Raw genomic sequence first — 20,939 nt, 5'->3', positions numbered from 1 at the left:
CTGGTAGGCCTATGAAGTACCTATGCCCTTGGCACCTAAGGTACCATATACTAGGGGCTCATAAGGTACCACAGTATCCAATCTCTAGTGCATCTAATATGCACTCCAAGTTGTTTAGAGAGAACAGAGAGGCCGGGGCCCTGATTAGCAGGGACCCAGCCAGACTATAGCCAGAAACCAGTGTAACCATCAGAAAAAAAGTGGGGGCAACATAAGTGCAGATCCTACTCTCCTACACAACCCCCCCCCCCCCCCAAACGCAGGGACACTAAACTAACCTTGACCAGTTGAGTCTTCGTGTTCTAAGTGGAAATACCTTGAGAGTACATCTGCATTGGCATGTTGGGTCCCAGGTCTATGTTCCACTGTATAGTCCATCGCCTGTAGTGAAATGGACCACCTTAAAAGTTTTGGGTTTTCACCTTTCATCTGTTTAAGCCATAGGAGGGGCTTGTGGTCAGTCTGAACTATGAAGTGAGTGCCAAACAAGTATGTCCTCAGCTTCTTCAGGGCCCACACCACAGCAAAGGACTCCCTCTCTATAGCTGACCAACATTTCTCTCTAGGGGTCAGCCTTCTGCTTATAAAAGCTACTGGCTGGTCTTGACCTTCATCATTCAGTTGAGACAGGACAGCTCCCACACCCAGCTCAGAAGCATCTGTTTGGACAATTAACTTGTTGGTGTAGTCTGGACTCTGTAAGATGGGGGCAGTGCACATGGCCTGCCTTAGGTCTTCAAATGCCTTTTGACAGCTAGCTGTCCACTGAACCTTTTTTTGCCATTTTCTTTGAGGTAAGATCATTTAAGGGGGTCACTATAGATCCATATCCCTTAACAAACCTACTATAGTACTCAGTCAGGCCCAAAAAGGCTCTCACCTGTGTCTGGGTTGTTGGAGCAACCCATTCCATGATGGTTTGGATGTTGCTCTGTAAAGGCTGAACCTGGCCCCCACCTACAAGGTGGCCCGGGTACACAACCTGACTCTGCCCTATCTGGCACTTAGTGGCCTTGATAGTGAGGCCTGCTTTTTGCAGTGCCTCCAAAACATTTCTGAGGTGGACCAGGTGATCCTGCCAGGAGGAACTAAAGACAGCAATATCATCTAGATAAGCTGAGCAATAAGTTTACATTCCTGTCAGAACTTTGTTCACCAACCTCTGAAAAGCAGCAGGTGCATTCTTCAAACCAAAGGGCATCACCACAAAGTGGTAGTGCCCACCAGGGGTCGAAAATGCTGTTTTGGACTTGGCATCCTCAGCTAACCTGATCTGCCAGTAGCCACATGTTAGGTCAAATGTACTCCGAAACTTGGCCGAGGCCAACGTATCAATCAGTTCATCTGCCCTAGGAATTGGATAGGTATCAGTCCTGGTGACTGCATTGAGGCCTCTGTAGTCTACACAAAACCTCATTTCTTTCTTACCACCCTGGGTATGAGTACTAGGACTACTGGACTAGCCCAAGGGCTATCTGAAGGCTCAATCACACCTAGTTCCAACATTTTCTGGACTTCAGTCCTGATACAGTCCCTGACATGGTCAGGTTGCCTGTAGATTTTACTCTTGACAGGCAGACTGTCTCCAGTGTCCACCTCATGGGTGCACCAGGAAGTCTGACTAGGGGTCAGGCTAAACATATGTCTAAACTGTTGCAAAACTTGTCTGCAGTCAGTTTGCAGATGATCAGTGAGGCTGCTTGCCAAAGCAACACCATCTACTGACCCATCATCAGGGTTCTGTGAGAGGGGGTCACTCTCCTCCTCCTGTTCCTCATCAGTTGCCATGAGCAAGTCCATGTCAGTCCTGTCAACATATGGTTTCAATCTGTTGACATGGAGCACCCTAAGGGGGCTCCTGGGAGTTCCAAGATCCACCAGATAGGTGACTTCTCCCTTTTTCTCAACAATTGTATGGAGGCCACTCCATTTGTCTTGGAGAGCTGCTGGGGCCACAGGCTCCAACACCCACACTTTCTGTCCTGGCAGGTATACAGTCAGCACAGCCTTTTGGTCATGCCATGTTTTTTGTAGTTCTTGGCTGGCCTCCAGGTTTTTAGTTGCCTTATTCATGTATTCGGCCATCCTGGAGCGGAGACCAAGTACATAGTCCATCATATCTTGTTTGGGAGGTTTGAGAGGTAACTCCCAGCCCTCTTTCACCAAACATAATGGACCTCTTACAGGATGCCCAAACAGAAGTTCAAAAGGGCTGTAACCAACCCCCTTCTGTGGAACCTCTCTGTATGCAAACAGAAGGCAGGGAAGTAAAGGGTCCCATTTTCGCCTAAGCTTTTCTGGGAGGCCTTTAATCATTGCCTTTAGGGTTTTGTTGAAACGTTCAACTAACCCATTGAATTGTGGGTGATAGCGAGTAGTGAATTTATAATTTACACCACACTCCTTCCACATTGCTTTTAGGTATCCTGACATGAAGTTGGTACCTCAGTCAGATATAACGTCCTTTGGGAAACCCACTCTGGAGAAAACTCCAATGAGGGCTCTTGCCACCACAGGGCCTATGGTGGTCCTCCGGGGAATTGCCTCTGGGTACATGGTGGCATGATCCACTACCACCAGGATAAACCTGTGCCCAGATGCTGTTGGAGGGTCAAGGGGACCAACAATGTCAATCCCTACCCTTTCAAAGGGTACCCCCACCACAGGTAGTGGTATCAGGGGGGCCTTTGTTGTTCCACCTGACTTGCCACTGGCTTGGCAAGTGACACAGGAGCGACAAAACTCCTTGGTGTCCTCTGACATATGTGGCAAATGAAAATGGGGAACAAGCCTATCCCAGGTCTTGTTTTGGCCCAAGTGTCCTGCTAAAGGGATGTCATGTGCTAGGGTCAAGAGGAACCCCCTAAACTTCTGAGGTATTACCAACCTCCTGGTGGCTCCAGGGGTAGGATCTCTAGCCTCAGAATATAGGAGTCCCTCATCCCAATAAACTTTATGGGACCCACTAGCACTCTCAGCAGCCTCAGCAGCAGCCTGCTGTCTGAGGGTTTCAAGAGAGGGGCAGCACGGTTGCTCTTTGCTCAGATCTTCCCTAGAAGAGCCCCCTGCCCCCAAGAACTCAACCTGATCAGGCTCAAGTCCCTCTGGGGCAGTTCCTTCTTCAGGATCTGCTTCTCCTCCCTCAGGAGGGGAATCTGTGATCTGAGACAGAGGTAAAGGCACTGCCTTAACCCTACTGCTCCTCCTCTTGGGTAGCATCTGGTCCATAGTTTCAGGATCCAGAGCTGGTTCAGCTTTATGCATTTTGGCCTGTGACCTGGTCACAGCAAATACCTCTGCAGGTATGCCCAACATCTCAGCATGAGTCCATAACTCTATTTCAGACCAGGCTGAAGTCTCTAGCTCATTGTCCAATAGACATTCGACAGGGAGGTCTGCACTGACTACAACCTTCTTAAGGCCAGTTACCCCTCCCCAGGAGAAATTCACAACTGCCAGACTATGGTTGGTCCTGACATTGCTTGCATTGGTAACCTGGTACATTTCACCCAGGATGATCTGCTCAGGGTCCACAAGATCCTCTGCCACCATGGTGACACTAGCACCTGTGTCCATGAATGCCAAAGCCTGTTTGCCATTTATTACAGACTGCTGTTTGTATTTGCCCAGATTACTGGGGCTCACTAGGAAGGACATATCAATGTCTCCATCACAAATCAGCAAAGCCTGAGTGGGTACTCTGACTAGGCCAGAGTCCACTTCAGAACCCAGGGTCAACCCAACTACACCCTTATTCTGATTACCACCTCCACCAGTAGCTGTACTAGGGGGAACAGTTGCCTTAGGGGCAGGAGTGGTGGTGGTTTGGCCTTTGGACTTGTTACAGTCAGAAGTCCAGTGCCCTTTCTGTTTACAGAATTTGCACCAGGGCTTCTTTTGGCCTTTCCCTTTGTTAGACTGTGAATCCCCACCAAATGCAGATTTTTGGGGCCCTTGTGAAGACTTCTGGTCTTTTGACTTATCCCCACCTTTCTCAGAGCCTTTAGTATCTTGCTTCTTGGTGTAACCCCCTTGGTTCTGGGTTTTCTGCCTCACGCTGGTTCTGACCCATTTGTCTGCCTTCTTTCCCAATTCTTGGGGAGAGGTCAGATCAGAGTCCACCAAGTATTGATGCAACAACTGGTTTTGGCAATTATTAAGGATCTGTTATCTCATCATAAGATTATACAATCCCTTAAAATCAGTAACTCTACTACCAACCAGCCAAACCTCCAGAGCCTTGGTTGCACAATCAACAAAGTCAGTCCAGTCCTGAGTCTGTGCTTTCTGGGTGTCTCTGAACTTCAACCTGTACTGTTCAGCGGTTAAGCCAAACCCATCTATTAATGCACTCTTCAGGATTTCATAATCATCAGCATCCTCTTCTCTAACAGTGAGGAGCTTTTCTCTACCTTTATCAGAAAAGGAGAGCCACAAGATTGCTGCCCACTGTTTCTGGGGGACCTGTTGTACTCTACAGGCCCTCTCCATAGCAGTTATCCATTTGTGGATATCATCCCCACTCTGGTAGGGAGGAACAACCTTGGACAGGTTCCTATGGTCTGGAATGTAATCTCTAACTCTGGGACACTTTTGCTGCCACCAGGGGGTTCTCACCCCTCTTTTCTAGAAGCTCTCTGGAGCTCAAAGGTTTCTCTATCTAATGCTAACTGCTTGGCCTTGAGGGCAACTCTTGCTTCCTCATACTGTAGCAGTTTGTACACTCTTTCAGAGGAGTTTTCTCTTCTAGGAAGATATAAGTTCCTCTGCTGGACAGATTCCCTGCCAGAGTGATATGAGAGTCAGATTCCCTTGAAGGGGACCTATGCCTCTCTTCAACTCTGTCAGTTCGATTAGGGAGAATTCCTCTGTCCTTTTCAGATCCCTGTGGATCTGGCCCTTCAACCACAGAGTCCAGGTCATCCTGATTTTCATCATCTGACCCAGAGACTATAGCTGACCCACCCCCGATTCAGACCCCTTAGCTCCTAGAGCTAACTTCAGATCATCTGCTGTCAGCAGATCTATCAGGTGTAGTGTGGAGGGACTCTGTCCTATCCTTAGGTGCCTTGCAACACACATGGCTTTCAAGTCAAAGAAAGTCATGTCTGTAGGCGAGTAGGATCTGCACTTATGTTGCCCCCACTTGTTTTCTGATGTTAACACTGGTTTCTGGCTATAGTCTGGCTGGGTCCCTGCTAATCAGGGCCCCAGTCTCTCTGTTCTCTCTAAACGACTTGGAGTGCATATTAGATGCACTAGTGATTGGTTACTGTGGTGCCTTATGAGCCCCTAGTATATGGTACCTTAGGTACCAAGGGCATAGATACTTTACAGGCCTACCAGGGGCTGAAGCATGTATTATGCCACCCCTGGGAAGCAGACTAAATCTGACACCTCAGGCCTGCTACTGCAGCCTGGGTGAGGTAGTGTTAACACTCCTCACAGAGGTATAGGTTCCTATATCTCACCATACACACACATATACCCCTACAGCAGGCCCTATCAATACTGAGGGCATGGTGCTTGGTTTACAATGTGAAGGGGTGCCTCTGCTTGAGCAGGGCCCCTCTGCAGCTGGCAGGGTCTATTCCCTGTGGCTGTTTGTGGATGCGGTTAAACCATATACTCTTAAGTGCATTATAACCTCCCGGTAAATGCTAACTTTGGAATGACTGCATCAAAACATGTCGTGTTTGGTGTCAAACAACTTGGAATCATACCCCCACACCAGTATCTGGTGTGGGAGTATGATCCCACCCTTCTAGAGGGGATGACATGTACCCACTGTGGAAACACAGTAGAAATCTGAAAGAGCCTTGGCATCCCAAAATGGATGCCACCAGCACAGACACTGGGCTGCCCTCCTGCTGCTGACTGAAGCTCGCAGTGGAGGAGGCCCAACAATAGGCATCCTGTCACAGGGAGGTGTCACCACCTTCCAGACAGGATTTAGTGTATTGGGGCTGGGTGGGTGCACTCCTAGATTGCTTTGAAGTCCTGCACTGGGGAGCAGTAGGCTCCTCTGTGCATATGCCAGCTCAAACCGGTTCAGGGGCTACCAGCCCCTGCTCTGGCGCAAAACTGGACAAAGGGAAGTGGGTGTAACCACCCACCCCCCTGACCTTCCTAGAGGAGTGGTCATAGAGCTAGTCCCTCCCTTTCTTTTACTATAAGATAGGTACACCTTGTCATTGCAAGTTAGATAACCCTGGACGACGCTTTACAAGAAGAATCCTGGTCCTTCGACGTTCCACTACCTTTGGAAGACGGAAGAAGGAGTGACTCCCCTGCTTGGCAGGCACCAAAACTTTGAATCAACGGTCGCAAACTCTCCCGCTCCCGCCGGAGTCCGAAGTCCCTGCAGCCCGGAAGTAGATTTCCTAACATCTCGACGGCCATTGTGAGTCCCCAGCAGAGCTGAGGCGAGTGGACCCCACGAGTGACGAGGAACCGCAATACCTGGGAACCGAACACTATTGTCGAGTGCAAACCCTTGACGACGTTCTACGAACTTGTGCTTTGGACCATTTGTGGCCCAAGCCTCCAGCAGGTTTTGCAGCGAAAATCAGAGGCCTACCCCGTCTCGAGTGACCGCGGGCTCCTGTGAAGCATTTCCTCAAGAGGCGTCTTCGTGATCCCCTGCCTGTTGGCTTCTGGGTCCCCTGAAGACTTTCTTATCAACTCTAAGGGCTCCCCTGGTTGCTCCAGACCTGCCCTCACTCACCCTCGCAGGGTGAGTCCCTCAGACCTTGCTGGTCTGCACCATTGACTAAATTCACTTTCCACAAGACTTGCTGTTGCCAAGGCTTGTTGGCTCCAATACGGTTGCTGAAACTGCAGTCAGCTGCAGACGTCGTGGGACACTCCGAATCCAGCCGCTGGTCATCGTCGATCTCTCCTGGACCTCGTGAGCAAAGAGTCAAAACACCCTTGATCACTTGAAATCACCCGACATCCATGGGCATCCATCTTCCTGGCCCCGGGTCACTGGCAAGTGACTGTGAACACTGTCCCTTCAATTTTCTGGTCATCTGCATCTCAAATCCAACCTCGGATTCCACCGGACACTTCTTCAGTCTTCGCAAGCAGCAAATCTTCTTTGGCTTCCATAGAAAACAGCGACGCGACCCTACACCAAAAGACACCTATGCACCCGGCTTCCCTGGGTGAGGTAACTCGTGCACTCCGGTGCCCTAGTGTGTGTTGGCCCTCAAATTACTTACCTTGTAAGTGGCTTGCTTGTAGACTTCCTCGAAGTACCCTAAAACTTTAAAAATCAAACCACAACTTGCTCCATTGTAATCAATAGGGAACCCGCGGCTGTGTTCTCACACTGCACGCGTCTCCCGTGGGTCTTTTACTTACCTGCCTTGGGTGGATTAGTAAAGCCCCAGCGATTCTACAGGCTCTAGACCTTGTCCCCTTGCAAGTTGAGTTTCCTAAACCTCTTTTTTAGTATATGGTCTGGTACGCCCCTAGGGCCCCAGCCATATTTGTGCTTAACTTATTGTGAAACGTTGATATTTGAATGTGTTCCTGGCTTATAATCTCATAAAGAGATTAGTAGAGTGTGTCTAGAAATAAATACATATATATTTGATATATATACCTGTGGGGTGTCCTTTCATTTGGTAATAAAAGAGATTATAAGGTAAAACAAGCTGCTTTACATTCCTCTGAGACTTAGCCTGAAGGCTGCTCTCCACAGCTACCACTAGGATTGAGGTACTGTAAAATTTCATACTCATGGTAATATAACAAAGAACTTGGCAAAGAAGCTGAAATATGAAAAGACATCTTTATTAGACTCAAATGAGTGAGACTACGTCGCACAGAAGCCTTAGCAACTGAATGAGGCAGTCTGCAGAACAAAAACCAGTCTTCTCTTTTATACAGAATATTACGCTTTGGGCAACACCGCCCCTGTTTTACAAGTCTTCATTCACATATTTTCGCTTCAAAGAAGGAACAGAGTTATGATGACAATCCCACATTTCAGCTCGTTCAGCCCACTATCATTTAACCCAGCAAGGCTCAGAACCCTCATCAGATATCAGCAGACCCCAATAACACGGGCACCTCCCACTCGTAAAACAAGCCATAAAGTAGGAAACAGAGTCAGATGTGAAAGAGATTAGTCAGGGTTCGTGTGGGAAGAAGGAATTTATGATGCCTCGGGCCCTGATGCTTATCCCAGTTGGCCGCAGTAAAAGGAACCGGCCGGACAGGGCTGACCTCGGGCAGTGGAGTCAGTTTGCACAGGTCACAGAGAAGTCACAGAAGGTGTACGTGTCCTTTAGGCCTAGGCATGGCCTTAGCACACAGCCTATGTGAGGGCAACCACAAAAATGGCTACTGTTCTAATATGGAACCCGAGGGTTCAATATGTAGTATTATATATATATATATATATATACGGTGAATTCATTGGTTAAACATGACGAAAACACTTGTACATACCGCATTTGTCATTTGCGGTTTGTTGATACCAAAATCGGCAGGGTAGGGGCATGCGTCCAATGTGGTTCCAAATTTTTACAGTACCACAGACCCTCCTTTTGCCCTTACATAGGCAATAACTATACCCATACTAATCTGAGTCCAGGTCTATATTCATAAAGTCATGAAGATGTTGCTGTAGCATCATCCTATTACTTAGCAACTCTCTCGGGACACGTCTCCTTACACATGTAGTAGCGCAAAGGCCACATATGGCAGGACAAAATAAGGAATACCTCTATCCGTAGTAGGTGGCGTAAGATCACACACCCAACAATTAGTGATGTTCACAACTAACTAGTGTTGATGCAGAAGCTGTACAAAAGAATTGCTTAAGAATTCTGATCTTTTAACCTGCTCATGTTCAGGAAAAGGGTGAAAAGAATGCAAAGAAGCAGTAGTAGGAAAGGACATAGGTTGGGAAGCGGGTGCAGAAGTCAATTGGGTAGAGAAAAACAATGCCACCCATAAATGACAATGTCATGTTTTAAAAAGACACTAGAAAACACGTTATTAAGAACATATAGGCAACGGGAGAAAGTAGTGACCACTATTACAAATGAAATAATAATTTTTCACAACCCTAAGCAAAAAGCAAATCCCAAAATTATCCAGTAACATTTTTAGGGCTCCTATGCATTTCAGTAATTCTTGTATGTTCAGGTGAAACAGTGGCGACCCTCATCAATGCTCTAAGGTGAAAATACTCTTTCCACAGAAAATGGACTTTATTCTGCTTTTACTAAACAGAATAGTAAAACAATGCCAGCAAAACAATCAGTCTCCTAACACCTAGTCTATACAATCACACGGAAACCTCTAGTGAAACCAACTATGCCCAGAGTCCGTTCAAAAAGCCTCTCTGGCAGGCTTCTATTGTCCATCAAATCTTCTTCTGTTGTTTTCTTTCGCATGGGCCTCTCCATTCAAGCCTTTCATGAGAAAAGTACTGCTTAGTTGGAGTGCCCTCCTGGCAAACACCCACAGCTCACTCGAAAGTCTCAATGTCTCAAGGCAGTGCACCTGTGTCTCTCCTCTGCGGCAGACACTACAAATAATATGCTCTTCATTGGTCATGGGCACAGATCATCTTGTGCAGACCCGGGACCATTCTCAGGATCCAACACTCATCATTCGGTGTCAGAGAACGCTCAGGCTGCCCTTTCATGGGCACCAGAATGTAGTGCCTTTTGTCAATCTTGGATCCGCCAGTGCACTGCACTTCCATTGGAGCAAAGGAAAAAGAGGGGGGTGTGTGGCCAAAAACTCAGGCCAAGGGGCTCAAGGGACTGCACACTGTCAGAGGTTATCAGCACATGACAGGCGCTCTTTTGCACTGAAATTCTGGTTCTGTGGCAAAACCAGCTCCTCCTTCTTGTCTGATGTTTAACGCCTTCTGATGTAGCAAGTGTGATGCTTTAAACAGTTCATTGTATAACAAGGGGACTGCAAACAGGTGGCCTGCGGTCTTTCAAAGGAGTGGCCACACGCCATGGGACAATTTCGGTCTAGAATACACTGTCATTCTCAAAAAGCAATACAAATATAAAGGCAGTAGGCAAAACAGTGCCTCTAGGCTTTTCCATTGGGTTTCCGTGTGAGAGCCTCCATCATCTAAGGGTAGATAACTACACGAGAATTCTATCTACATGGATGTCTTCACATATGGTGGCATTGTCTAATGGGGCAAACACATTTTTTTTTTCAATGATTACATCTAGGTGTTCCTAAATTCCTTATCTAGAACATCTCAATAGAGAAATCACATGGTACAGATTATCATGGGCATGTATAAAACGTTCACATCGGGTGCAATATGCAATACACAGGCTAATAGTCAAATATGCAAACAAAAGACAAGAACTAGAGGGTCCTGATATTTGCATGATTAGAACACATCTGATCCCACCAAAAATTAAAGCAGCAGGGAGCAAAAGGGTAAAAACCACATTAAAAATAGACATTGAAAATTCCTCATGTTCAAAAGGGTAAACGTAAGATATCTCCTATTGATATGGAAAACTTGTCTTACTATAATATTGAGTCAGTTAACCAGTCTATCGCTACCCTGACAGTCAGGCTGGAAAACATTGAAGCAGGCCTAAGGAAAATTCTTGGAAGCCAGTCTGGCCATACAAAAGGGAATTATACATAAACATGCAGTCTGGAAGTGTGTACCTGAACAATACACCTACAATAATAAATGGGCTGACTGGTGAAAGGAATACGGAAAGGGAATTGGAACTAGGACACAACTAAAATCCCCAATAACTAAGCATGATGCGACATCGGTCAGGGGAGAAGCAACAAAAAAGAAAAAAAAATCTATAGGAAGAACAAGAAGTTACTTGGGTGATAGTCAGGCATGTGACAAAACACCAAGAGTACGGGTGATATACAAAAGGCCAAAGTTACACAAATTTTAACTCTACCGCTGGCGACTACACCATATACGATACTCCTAGGTAAAATTCCAGTTCCTTCTTCAGGAAAAAATGAAAACCTGTTTTTTCTTTTAAGGAACAAGAGCCATATGCTGCTTAGGAAACAGAACATCATAAACTAATGTAATATAGAAATTAGGCCACCTTGAGTCACAGATCTATAATTTCATCCTTAGGTCCAATCAAGGATACATAAATATAAGGCTGCCTGTTCCTTTAAGGGAAGGGGCAGTAACGTGACTAACTACAGGTGACACACTTTGATCCTGTATATCTCTTTTATTTTCCTTCAATACTATTATAGCCAAATAGACATGCACTGGTGAAGTGTTGTCTCTCATGTTCACAGCATGAAATATCATTAGCTGTGGAATTTAGTAACCAGAACAAGTTCAACCAACTGTTGCGTAGCGATGGGCATCGTCATGACCATCCCCTCACAACACAGGTAAACTTGTAATAGTATCAAAAGCAGCAACAAAGAGAACAAAAACATGCATAATAATAAAAAAAATAATAAAAACGCACAAAACGTCAAGCCATCAGATATACTTGCTGTATATCAAGCACAAAAAGCATAGACAGAACAATAGCATATGTAAATAAGCGGTGACACACAACACCATGTCATGTACTTTTATGCACTGTAAACCTGCAGCCCAAAACCCAATATACGGGCCTGTTTAATTTGTCAGGTTTAAAATCTTTACCCTCCTTTTGACAGCAGATCACCAGGCAATGGAAATCTGCTGTCAAATATAACTTTACTGTTTCTCTTCTAACGTACAGGACCAGCAAGAACAATTCATGATAGGACCAAATACACAAAAATAAATTTCCATTACTTAACTGTTACCCTCTTGTCAGTTACCTGGCAACATCAAGCCACCGTAGTTTTACCTTTCTGAAAGTAAAAATCGTTACATGACACTCCATATTAATTTGGCACCTACAATTTCCACTGTGAAAAAGAAGTCTTAATTGGCAATACGTTCTCACTTAGGCATGTAGCCTAAAAATTTTAGAAAAGGGCTGCATCTTATTTTCTGTCTAAGACTTAATGCAACACTTCGTTTTCTGTTAAATAAGAGCAACTAGCAGGCATCATTCTATTTTTTTGGAGCGAGACACAAATGTATCAGTTCTGCAAAGCAATTAACATGATGTTTGGACTTTCAAAGAAACCCCTTTTCTATATTTTACCTTTGGAATTAAGTTCTTTAGTTTTAGTGATGTTGTTATGGAGAAACCAGAAACCCCACCTTTAGAGGCCCGTGTAGCAAGGTCATTCTGCATTCCACAGAGACAAGGCCCTAATTTAAAAGGTCGTAAATGTCAACGTGGCAGCCTACTCCATTGTTTACGGGAAAACTAAAGATAGCATCTCAGCAGCGTGACTTGAGCCAGCCTCTGCAGCTCTCCTAGCCCCCAGCTTCTGCCACTCTGAATTTGTCAAAGCCAGAAGGCCTTCCTAATTCCTCCTAACTCGCAATAATTTACTCTATTTTGAAAAATAATTTCTCCTTTTCAGGCGCTAAAAAAATTATCTCTATTCCCAGATTATTAAACTACATTTACTGTGAATAATTCACAAAACTTAATAACACACATACCAGTTTTTAGAATGAATGCTCGTTGCAATCTTATGCAATGGTACACATTTCATCAACCTTAAATTAATGAACTTCTCAGTAGGCCCAGCTGAAGTTAGAACCTTCAACCCTGATATTAAAACAAGCCGTTGTACTGGCACATTGACTCATTGAATCATAAGAAGGCACAACCTAAATGTATGTATTTACTGAAGCCTGAGACACTTTAAAAAGTACTCTGAATGAAAGAAAATGCAGTTTAAACAGTGTTTTTACCCAAATTCGACTTTGATATTTCAGGTATTAAAAAACGAATATCCTACAATTTTCTTGCACAATATGCATTACCAGAATGTCTATTACATAACCCATGAGTCAGGCATTGCAAATAATAACTTATACTTTATAAAAATGAGCTTGTTTGCGCCTGCGCCAAGGGAAAATTGTACACACGAGTGCTTGTCATTTTAGTGGTGCAACACAACTCAAATCAAATTTTAATGCTAGGAGGTAATAGAATGAGTATTAAGCTTTATAAATATTAAAAAACGATTTTGAAAAGCACTTATTTTAAAAAATAATTTTTCCATGTTAAATCATTTTCTTTTTTAAAAAAAAAACCATAACCACTTATTCGTTTTTGTGATAATTCCACATATAAAAAGCAAGCTGCATCCCTTGCCTATCATTTTGGACACATTAACTCACAAGCCTAAGCGCATAAGCCCAACTTGAAACGCGTCACATTTTTGCGCCACTTTCATTTAAAAGGACGGTTATATGCAAAATTCCACCCGTGTTTAACTGGGAAAGTGCTGGCTGAATGAACATTCCTATCAAATATACTGCAGCTGAAAAGATTGCCTGTGAACATCTAATACAATGCATCTAAGAAAAAACGCTGTAAATTTATTTATTTTTGCAAAAATAGATAATTTCGTTTTTGGAGCCTTATTTATATCTATTGAATGTGTTTCTAATTTTATCCTTTAGGCATTTAACGGCAGTTTTGTATATGTGCACAACTGCTCATTCTATAAATTAAAGAGCAACATATAGCTATTTTAGCACATCACATTGTTCATTTCTGGATTTTTCCTAAGTTTCTACTTAACATTAATTAATCAACATTTTGCTTAACAGACTGAAAACATCAGAAAACCCACAAACACATGTTGAGCTCATTTCAGACATAAACAGAAAGGGGTCAAACAGACAATACAGCGCGCTTTAGCCATTTTTCATAAATAGCGCTGTCGCAATTTACTTACAGAAGTTGCACTAATGAGAAAAACCACATAGATATTTAAACACACAGTTGACTTACAAATCAATACTCAGGACAGAAAGAAAGAACAGCTCACAGACTATACTTGAACCACCATTTGCAAATACTAGTTGTAAGTCATATTTACAAGAAACGCTTCTCAATAGTGTTCCAAAAGACTGCATAAACAGCCCAACAGACAGATGTATCTCCAAGAAGTAGTGAATGCGCTCAATTCACTAGCTTTGGCTAGCAGAACACCAAACAAAATCGTTCTGTATATCATCATTCATAAAACTGCGCAGAACAAAGTATCCTTGTTTTGTATTATGTCATATTTTAATTCCCCGGGGATACAAAATCACCAAGGAAGAAATATGTTTTTTTGAAATCTAACCTGTTTAAATATTTCCCACACTATGGTACCTTCCAAAAAAGCAACACATTTTTCCATGTGAGCTTACAAACAGGCATGCCAAAATACTGCGGAAAACGCAAGTATTATAATCAAAATGGTGCTTAAGGTATTTTTCGTACGTGCACCGTTCAACTAAACCAAATGGAGAAATATTTCCTCATTACCTGCCTACACAAATTGCAATTCGCATATCCAAACCTATACAAACCAAAAGTTGGCCAACACAAATTTCAAAGTTCCAAAGCTACATTTCAAAATTTGCTAAGATCAGGCATCTTATAGCTCACTAATCTAGCTTCAAACTTCAAGGGGTTATCTCTACCAATACACTCGCAAATATACGAGACCCTTGGCTATGGTAATCGCAATGACCAAATCAAAAACCAAGAAACCAATCCCTCAGCTTTGGTAATTGCGATAACCAAATCAAAAGACCCAAAGAACCAAATGGCTGGGAGCGACCCACTTATACTTAACTCTTATCTTTTACTAATCCAAATTCTAACTGTCAAGTTCTACATGACCTAACGGTCTTTTATAATACGCATGCCAAAAAGGGTTCTCAGTCAGGAGTGACAGCAAGATGAGGATCAAAATCAGGAAGATCAGAAATATACTGGGCTGCAGAATCAAAGAATCTCCAGTACCTTCTTGGTAGAATCCTGTTCTGCCCTCCTCAGTAGATTTCAGTCTCCTGACAAGATCACTCCCACACCGCAGAAAGTCACTTCGCTGATGAGCCGTTGTTGGGCGCCAACTGAGGTACTGTAAAATTTCATACTCATGGTAATATAACAAAGAACTTGGCAAAGAAGCTGAAATATGAAAAGACATCTTTATTAGACTGTAATAGCCCGGTGGGCAGTAGGGCTGTGACCCCTGAACGCGATGACCCTCCCCCTCGGGGAAGTGGTTGGGTTGTCGGAAGAATGACAGCAAAGAAAGGTTTGTTTAAAGAAGTAGCTGCTTCTTTTAATATCTTTTCTTCCAGGACTGGTGTAACGTAAATATAGAAGTCTAAGCAAGTGGAGGAGGTAGAACAACCAGTGGTGTTCTGTAAGGCAAAAAGTCTTCAGTTGTAAGGTCCAGCACTTGGTCCCGCTTTCCGCTGCTCTCTTCTCTTGTTGCTTGCAGAAGATTCCAGTCCCCGGGACATTAAAATTACAAAACAAACTGGGTTACGGGTTTGTTCGTGCGCTTGTTTAGATCTTGTGCTACCTTCACCAGGGTTTGTGACTCTACAAGGGTTTAGTGCTTAACTGGGTATAAGGTGGACAGGGTGCTGTTCAGCGCTAGGAGCATAAGTCAGTGGCGGCAACGTTTCACCCCAAACACTCTTTTGTGCCCCGTTTACAGCCCCATGCAACCCTGCCCAGCCCACCACCACAACGATCCCCGAGCGGTCACTTGCCTTGAGCCACGACCCCGGAATAGGGCCGCGGCGCTGGGACCTTGGACCTCTTCGGACGTAGGTGTGTTTTCGGGTCTGCCGAGGTGCACCTCTCCCATCTTCTTCTCTTCCTCGATACCGCTGGGCTCCCCTTTCTCTGGTCTCTCAGCTGGTACTTGATTCTTTTCAAACTCGTGTTCTTCTCCGTTCTCGTCGTTCACCTCCTCCGGTCCCATCTCTTTCTGTTGGTGGACGACTCCTCCTTCTTTTTCCGCCCCTTTTCCGTGCTGGACTGCCTCTGTCTCCGCCTTCATTTGACCGCCGCACCAATCCTGTGTCTGTGACGCGGGTGACGTTTGGTGGTGTGTCAGAAGGGCTTGGGCCACTAGACCGCTCCGTCCTTCCGGTGGGAAGCCGCTCTCTGCCGCGCAAGCGTTCCAAGGTCCTGACGTGTCGGAACTCTCACATATCTCCCCCCTTAGGAATGGACGTAGGGGCCATTCCGAAGACGGGTGGCGGGAGAGATAGTCCGGACCGACGTTCTGTGTCCCTGGTACATGGATCGTCTGAAACGAAAAAGGTTGTAATGCCAGAAACCAACGAAGGATACGTGCATTCGTGTCTTTGTTACGTGACAGCCAGGTGAGGGAGGCATGATCAGTTAAAATCGTGAATTGTCGCCCCAATAAGTAATATTGTAATGCCTCCACAGCCCATTTGATAGCCAGACATTCTATCTCGATGGTCGAATACCTGGTTTCTCACGGTGAAATAGTTTACGGCTCATATACAGGATTGGTCGTAAGTCACCATTAGGGTCCGGCTGGCACAACACTGCCCCAAGGCCGAGTCCAGAAGCGTCTGTTTGGAGGACAAAAGGCAAATCAAAATCGGGACAGCTAAGGACAGGGGCTGTACATATGGCTTCTTTCAGGGCCCGAAAACTATTCTCTTGTTCTTGAGTCCAGTCCTGTATACGGGTCGGGTGATCCTTCGTTAAGAGAGCAGTAAGGGGACTGGCTATTGAAGAGAATGCAGGGATAAACCTTCGGTAATATCCGATAAAACCTAAGAAGGAGCGGATGTCCTTTCTCGTGGTTGGTTGTGGGATGCTTTTGACGGCTTCTACTTTGTTTATTTGGGGTTTTATACATCCTTCTGAAATGGTATACCCCAGATACTGGATCTCATTTGTGCCCAACAGTGATTTCTTAGGGTTAATCGTGAGGCCGGCGGCCTGAATGGCAGTAAACACCTGCCCCAGAGGATACAGGTGGTCTTCCCATGTCTGACTGTAAATGACTATATCATCTAAGTAGGCTGCGGCATAAGCCGTGTGTGGTTTTAGGATGGTGTCTATTAGTCTTTGGAATGTGGCAGGCGCCCCATGCAGGCCAAATGGTAGGACCTTGAACTGATACAGTTCAGAGGGGGTGGCAAAGTGGTCTTTTCTCTAGACTGAGGGGACAAGGGTATTTGCCAATAACCTTTAGTTAGGTCTAAAGTGGACATGTACCGGGCTTTCCCGCGTCGCTCTATTAATTCATCGATTCTAGGCATAGGGTAGGTATCGAATTTTGTGAGGGCATTCACTTGGCGAAAGTCGATACAGAAACGTAGACTTCCGTCGGGTTTCGGTACAATGACAATCGGGGAACACCAGTTACTCAGGGAGGGTTCAATGATTCCTGCGTTTAACATGTCTACTACCTCCTTTTCCACAGCTTCTCTACGGGCGGCTGGGATGCGATAAGGTTTTTGTTTCACTATTTGTTTTTCTAAGGAGACAATCTCATGTTGTACTATAGTTGTTAAACCAGGTTTGAAGGAAAACAGGCCAGGATAGCTGTTGGTTAGGCTCTCTAATTGGGTTTTTTGAGGAGAGGACAAGATCTCCCCTTTTGGCACTATGTCGGGTGCGTTCTCTGGTCTTGCGGGAAGTGTTATATCTGCCTGTCTGTCCGAGCACACCAGATAGGCCGGTTTGGTGGATGGGGTTTCTTCCCATTTTTTTAGTAGATTGACGTGGTATATTTGTTTACCGCTAGCGCGATGTGGTAGTTTTACACTGTATGTCACGGGAGTTACTTGGTGGTCTATCTCGTAAGGACCTTGCCACTTCATTAAGAGTTTATCCTCAGTAGTCGGAAGCAGCAACAATACCCTATCCCCCGGTTGAAACTCTCGTAACTTGCTTCGCAAGTCGTAGTGTTTCTTTTGGATGTCCTGCGCCCTTTTCATATTGTCATGCAAGATTCCCCAGATGTGAAATAAAGATGTCCTGAGGTCTGTGCCATATTGTAACAGGGGTTTCCCTTCCTCGTTCTCCTCCTTCCACTGTTCGGCGGCCATGTCAAGGAGGGTCCTGGGTTTCCGTCCAAAAAGAATTTCAAAGGGAGAATACCCAGTGGATGCCTGTTCATGGGATCGTAAAGCAGCCAAAACTAGAGGTAACTGGCGGTCCCAATCCCTTCCGGTGTCAGAGATGACCTTGCGGAGGAGGTGTTTTATGGTCTTGTTATACCTTTCCACAAGGCCATCGGTTTGGGGGTGGTATACCGATGTACGCAGTTTCTTGATTCCCAGGATGTGACAGATTTGGGACATTAACCGGGACATGAAGGGGGTTCCCTGGTCGGTGAGGATTTCGGACGGAAACCCTACCCGGGAGAACAATGTAATCATGGCTTGGGCCACAGCCTGGGTAGTCATGGTGGTTAATGGGAATGCCTCAGGGTACCGGCTAGCATAGTCTACTATGACCAGAATATATCGGTGTCCCCGGGCTGATGGAGTTAAGGGGCCTACCAGGTCCATGCCCACTCTCTTAAAGGGGACATCAATGATGGGCAATGGATGCAACGGGGCTTTCGCGGGGTTTTCGGGGCAAGTATATTGACAGCGAACACAGGCAGCGCAGTGTCTAGCTACATCCCTGTACACCCCAGGCCAGAAGAAGCGCTCTAGAAGGTATTTCAAGGTCTTTTCTCTACCACAATGGCACCCCCCCCATCTTGTTATGTGCGAGTAAGAGAACGTGTTCACGGTAGGAGTTTGGGACAATCAATTGGGTCTTGGTCAGGGAACCCTCTTTCACCCCTCTATATAACAGTCCGCGTTTTATAAAGAAATGAGGTCCTACCTGTCCTGGCGTGGTGTCTTGTGCTTGTGCCCAAGCATACTTGAGTGCGCTATCTTCTCTTTGGGCTGTTCAAAAACTGCATGGCTGGGATGGGTTGGCGTCTGTGAGGGAGAGAGGAAAAGCGTGACGTGACACCGCGTTCTGTGTGTATTCTCGTTTCCCTGCCCTTTTCTCTCTCTTGCTTTTCTAGTCCCTAGTTTGTGGTGTCTCCATCTTTTCCTCTCTGTACGGGGCTTCCTGCAACCATTCCTGGTTTTGTGATTTGAGGCCCTCCATGTACTGGTTGAATTTAGGGTGATCTGTCCCTATTATAACTGCCTCAGGTAAGGAGGGAATAACACCTACGTTCCTTAAATGTGGATCGTTATCAACATCAAGTAAGACTTTTGCCACTGGATATGTTTTAGTGTCCCCATGTACGCATGTCACCATCACTTGTTCGTTTGCTTGTAATTGGGGTTTAAAAATCAAAGAACTGTCTACTACTGTCACATGACACCCTGTGTCGAGTAAGGCTTGCTTCTTTTTCCCGTTAATGAATACGTCCTTTGTATATTGAATAGGGTCTGTGTTGGCCACTAATACTCTACCGCGACTGTAACCCACCTCCATGGGTTCGGGTAAGGGATTACGGTGGGGACACTGTCTAGCGATATGTCCCCACTCTGCACAGTTGTAACACTGTGGACCCTGGCCACCTGGGCCTATGGTGTGAGGTTGTCGGGAAATAGAGGAGGATTGCATAGGAGGTCGGCTGTCCGAGCGACTGGGGCCCTTCGGGAGTGTAGGTATCTGAGGACGTATTAAACTGGGAGGGTTCTGGTAGCGGGCTGCACTGGCTTTAAAATCAGGGGCCCTATGGAAAGCACAAGCGAGGTCAACAGCTGATGCGGTTGTAAGCATTGGATGTTGCTTGATCCAGGACCGGGTGCTCGGTGGTAATGCATCCAAAAATTGTTCCAGGTAGACTTTTTCTACTACCTCTTCCAATGAGGAAGTGTGTGGTGTTAACCACCTATGTCCCAAGTCCCTTATCCGAAAGTACAGTGCTCGGGGGTTGTCTCCTGCAGCCCATTTTTCCCTCCGAAACTTATTGCGATAGTGCTCCTGATCGCATCCCATCCATTCGAGAATGGCCTTCTTTACTTCCACATAGGGGGTTGTACCGGTGGGATTTGCGGATTGGTATGCGGCCTGTAGTTCTACGGATAGCAGGGGAGCTATGTATTGGCCCCACCTTTCCTGTGGCCACGCCGCTGTGGTAGCCACTCTCTCAAAGTTCAAAAAGAAGAAATCTGGGTCTTCTCCCGTTTGATACTTTTGTAGCACCGTCCCTGGGACATGTGGACGGACCTGGGTGTTGACGATAGCGTCAGTTAATCGTAAGATGGCGGTATCTTGGACCTGTTGATTTGTGGTGATAAGGGTGGCCTGATCTTTTAAAGCACCCTGCAGGGATTCACGCTCTACTTGAGCGGCTTGGATCTGTTGTTCTAACATCAACTGCAGGTGTCTTTGGCCTTCGGCCAACTGGGATATAACGTTCTCCATGGGCACGGGTTGTGTCATGAGGCGACACGGTGTTTGAAAACAATCCCACTTCTGACACCACTTGTAATAGCCCGGTGGGCAGTAGGGCTGTGACCCCTGACCGCGATGACCCTCCCCCTCGGGGAAGTGGTTGGGTTGTCGGAAGAATGACAGCAAAGAAAGGTTTGTTTAAAGAAGTAGCTGCTTCTTTTAATATCTTTTCTTCCAGGACCGGTGTAATGTAAATATGGAAGTCTAAGCAAGTGGAGGAGGTAGAACAACCAGTGGTGTTCTGTAAGGCAAAAAGTCTTCGGTTGTAAGGTCCAGCACTTGGTCCCGCTTTCCGCTGCTCTCTTCTCTTGTTGCTTACAGAAGATTCCGGTCCCCGGGACATAAAAATAACAAAACAAACTGGGTTACTGGTTTGTTCGTGCGCTTGTTTAGATCTTGTGCTACCTTCACCAGGGATTGTGACTCTACAAGGGTTTAGTGCTTAACTGGGTATAAGGGGGACAGGGTGCTGTTCAGCGCTAGGAGCATAAGTCAGTGGCGGCAACATTTCACCCCAAACACTCTTTTGTGCCCCGTTTACAGCCCCATGCAACCCTGCCCAGCCCACCACCACAACGATCCCCGAGCGGTCACTTGCCTTGA

General features: G+C 45.7%; 1 protein-coding gene across 1 annotated transcript; it reads right to left on the bottom strand.

Moving 5' to 3' along the window:
• Positions 1-18,941: 18,941 nt before the first annotated feature.
• On the bottom strand, positions 18,942-20,306 carry LOC146871730 (uncharacterized). Its single transcript, XM_085647963.1, has one exon. It carries the CDS (start codon positions 20,304-20,306, stop codon positions 18,942-18,944), a length of 1,365 nt encoding a protein of 454 aa, XP_085504089.1.
• Between the last annotated feature and the right edge of the window lie 633 nt (positions 20,307-20,939).

Source organism: Triturus cristatus, chromosome 1_1 (genome assembly GCF_964204655.1).
Source record: "Triturus cristatus chromosome 1_1, aTriCri1.1, whole genome shotgun sequence".
Classification (NCBI taxonomy): domain Eukaryota; kingdom Metazoa; phylum Chordata; class Amphibia; order Caudata; family Salamandridae; genus Triturus; species Triturus cristatus.
The sequence above is the reverse complement of the archived record's forward strand: the minus strand, read 5'-3'. Positions and strand labels throughout refer to the sequence as shown.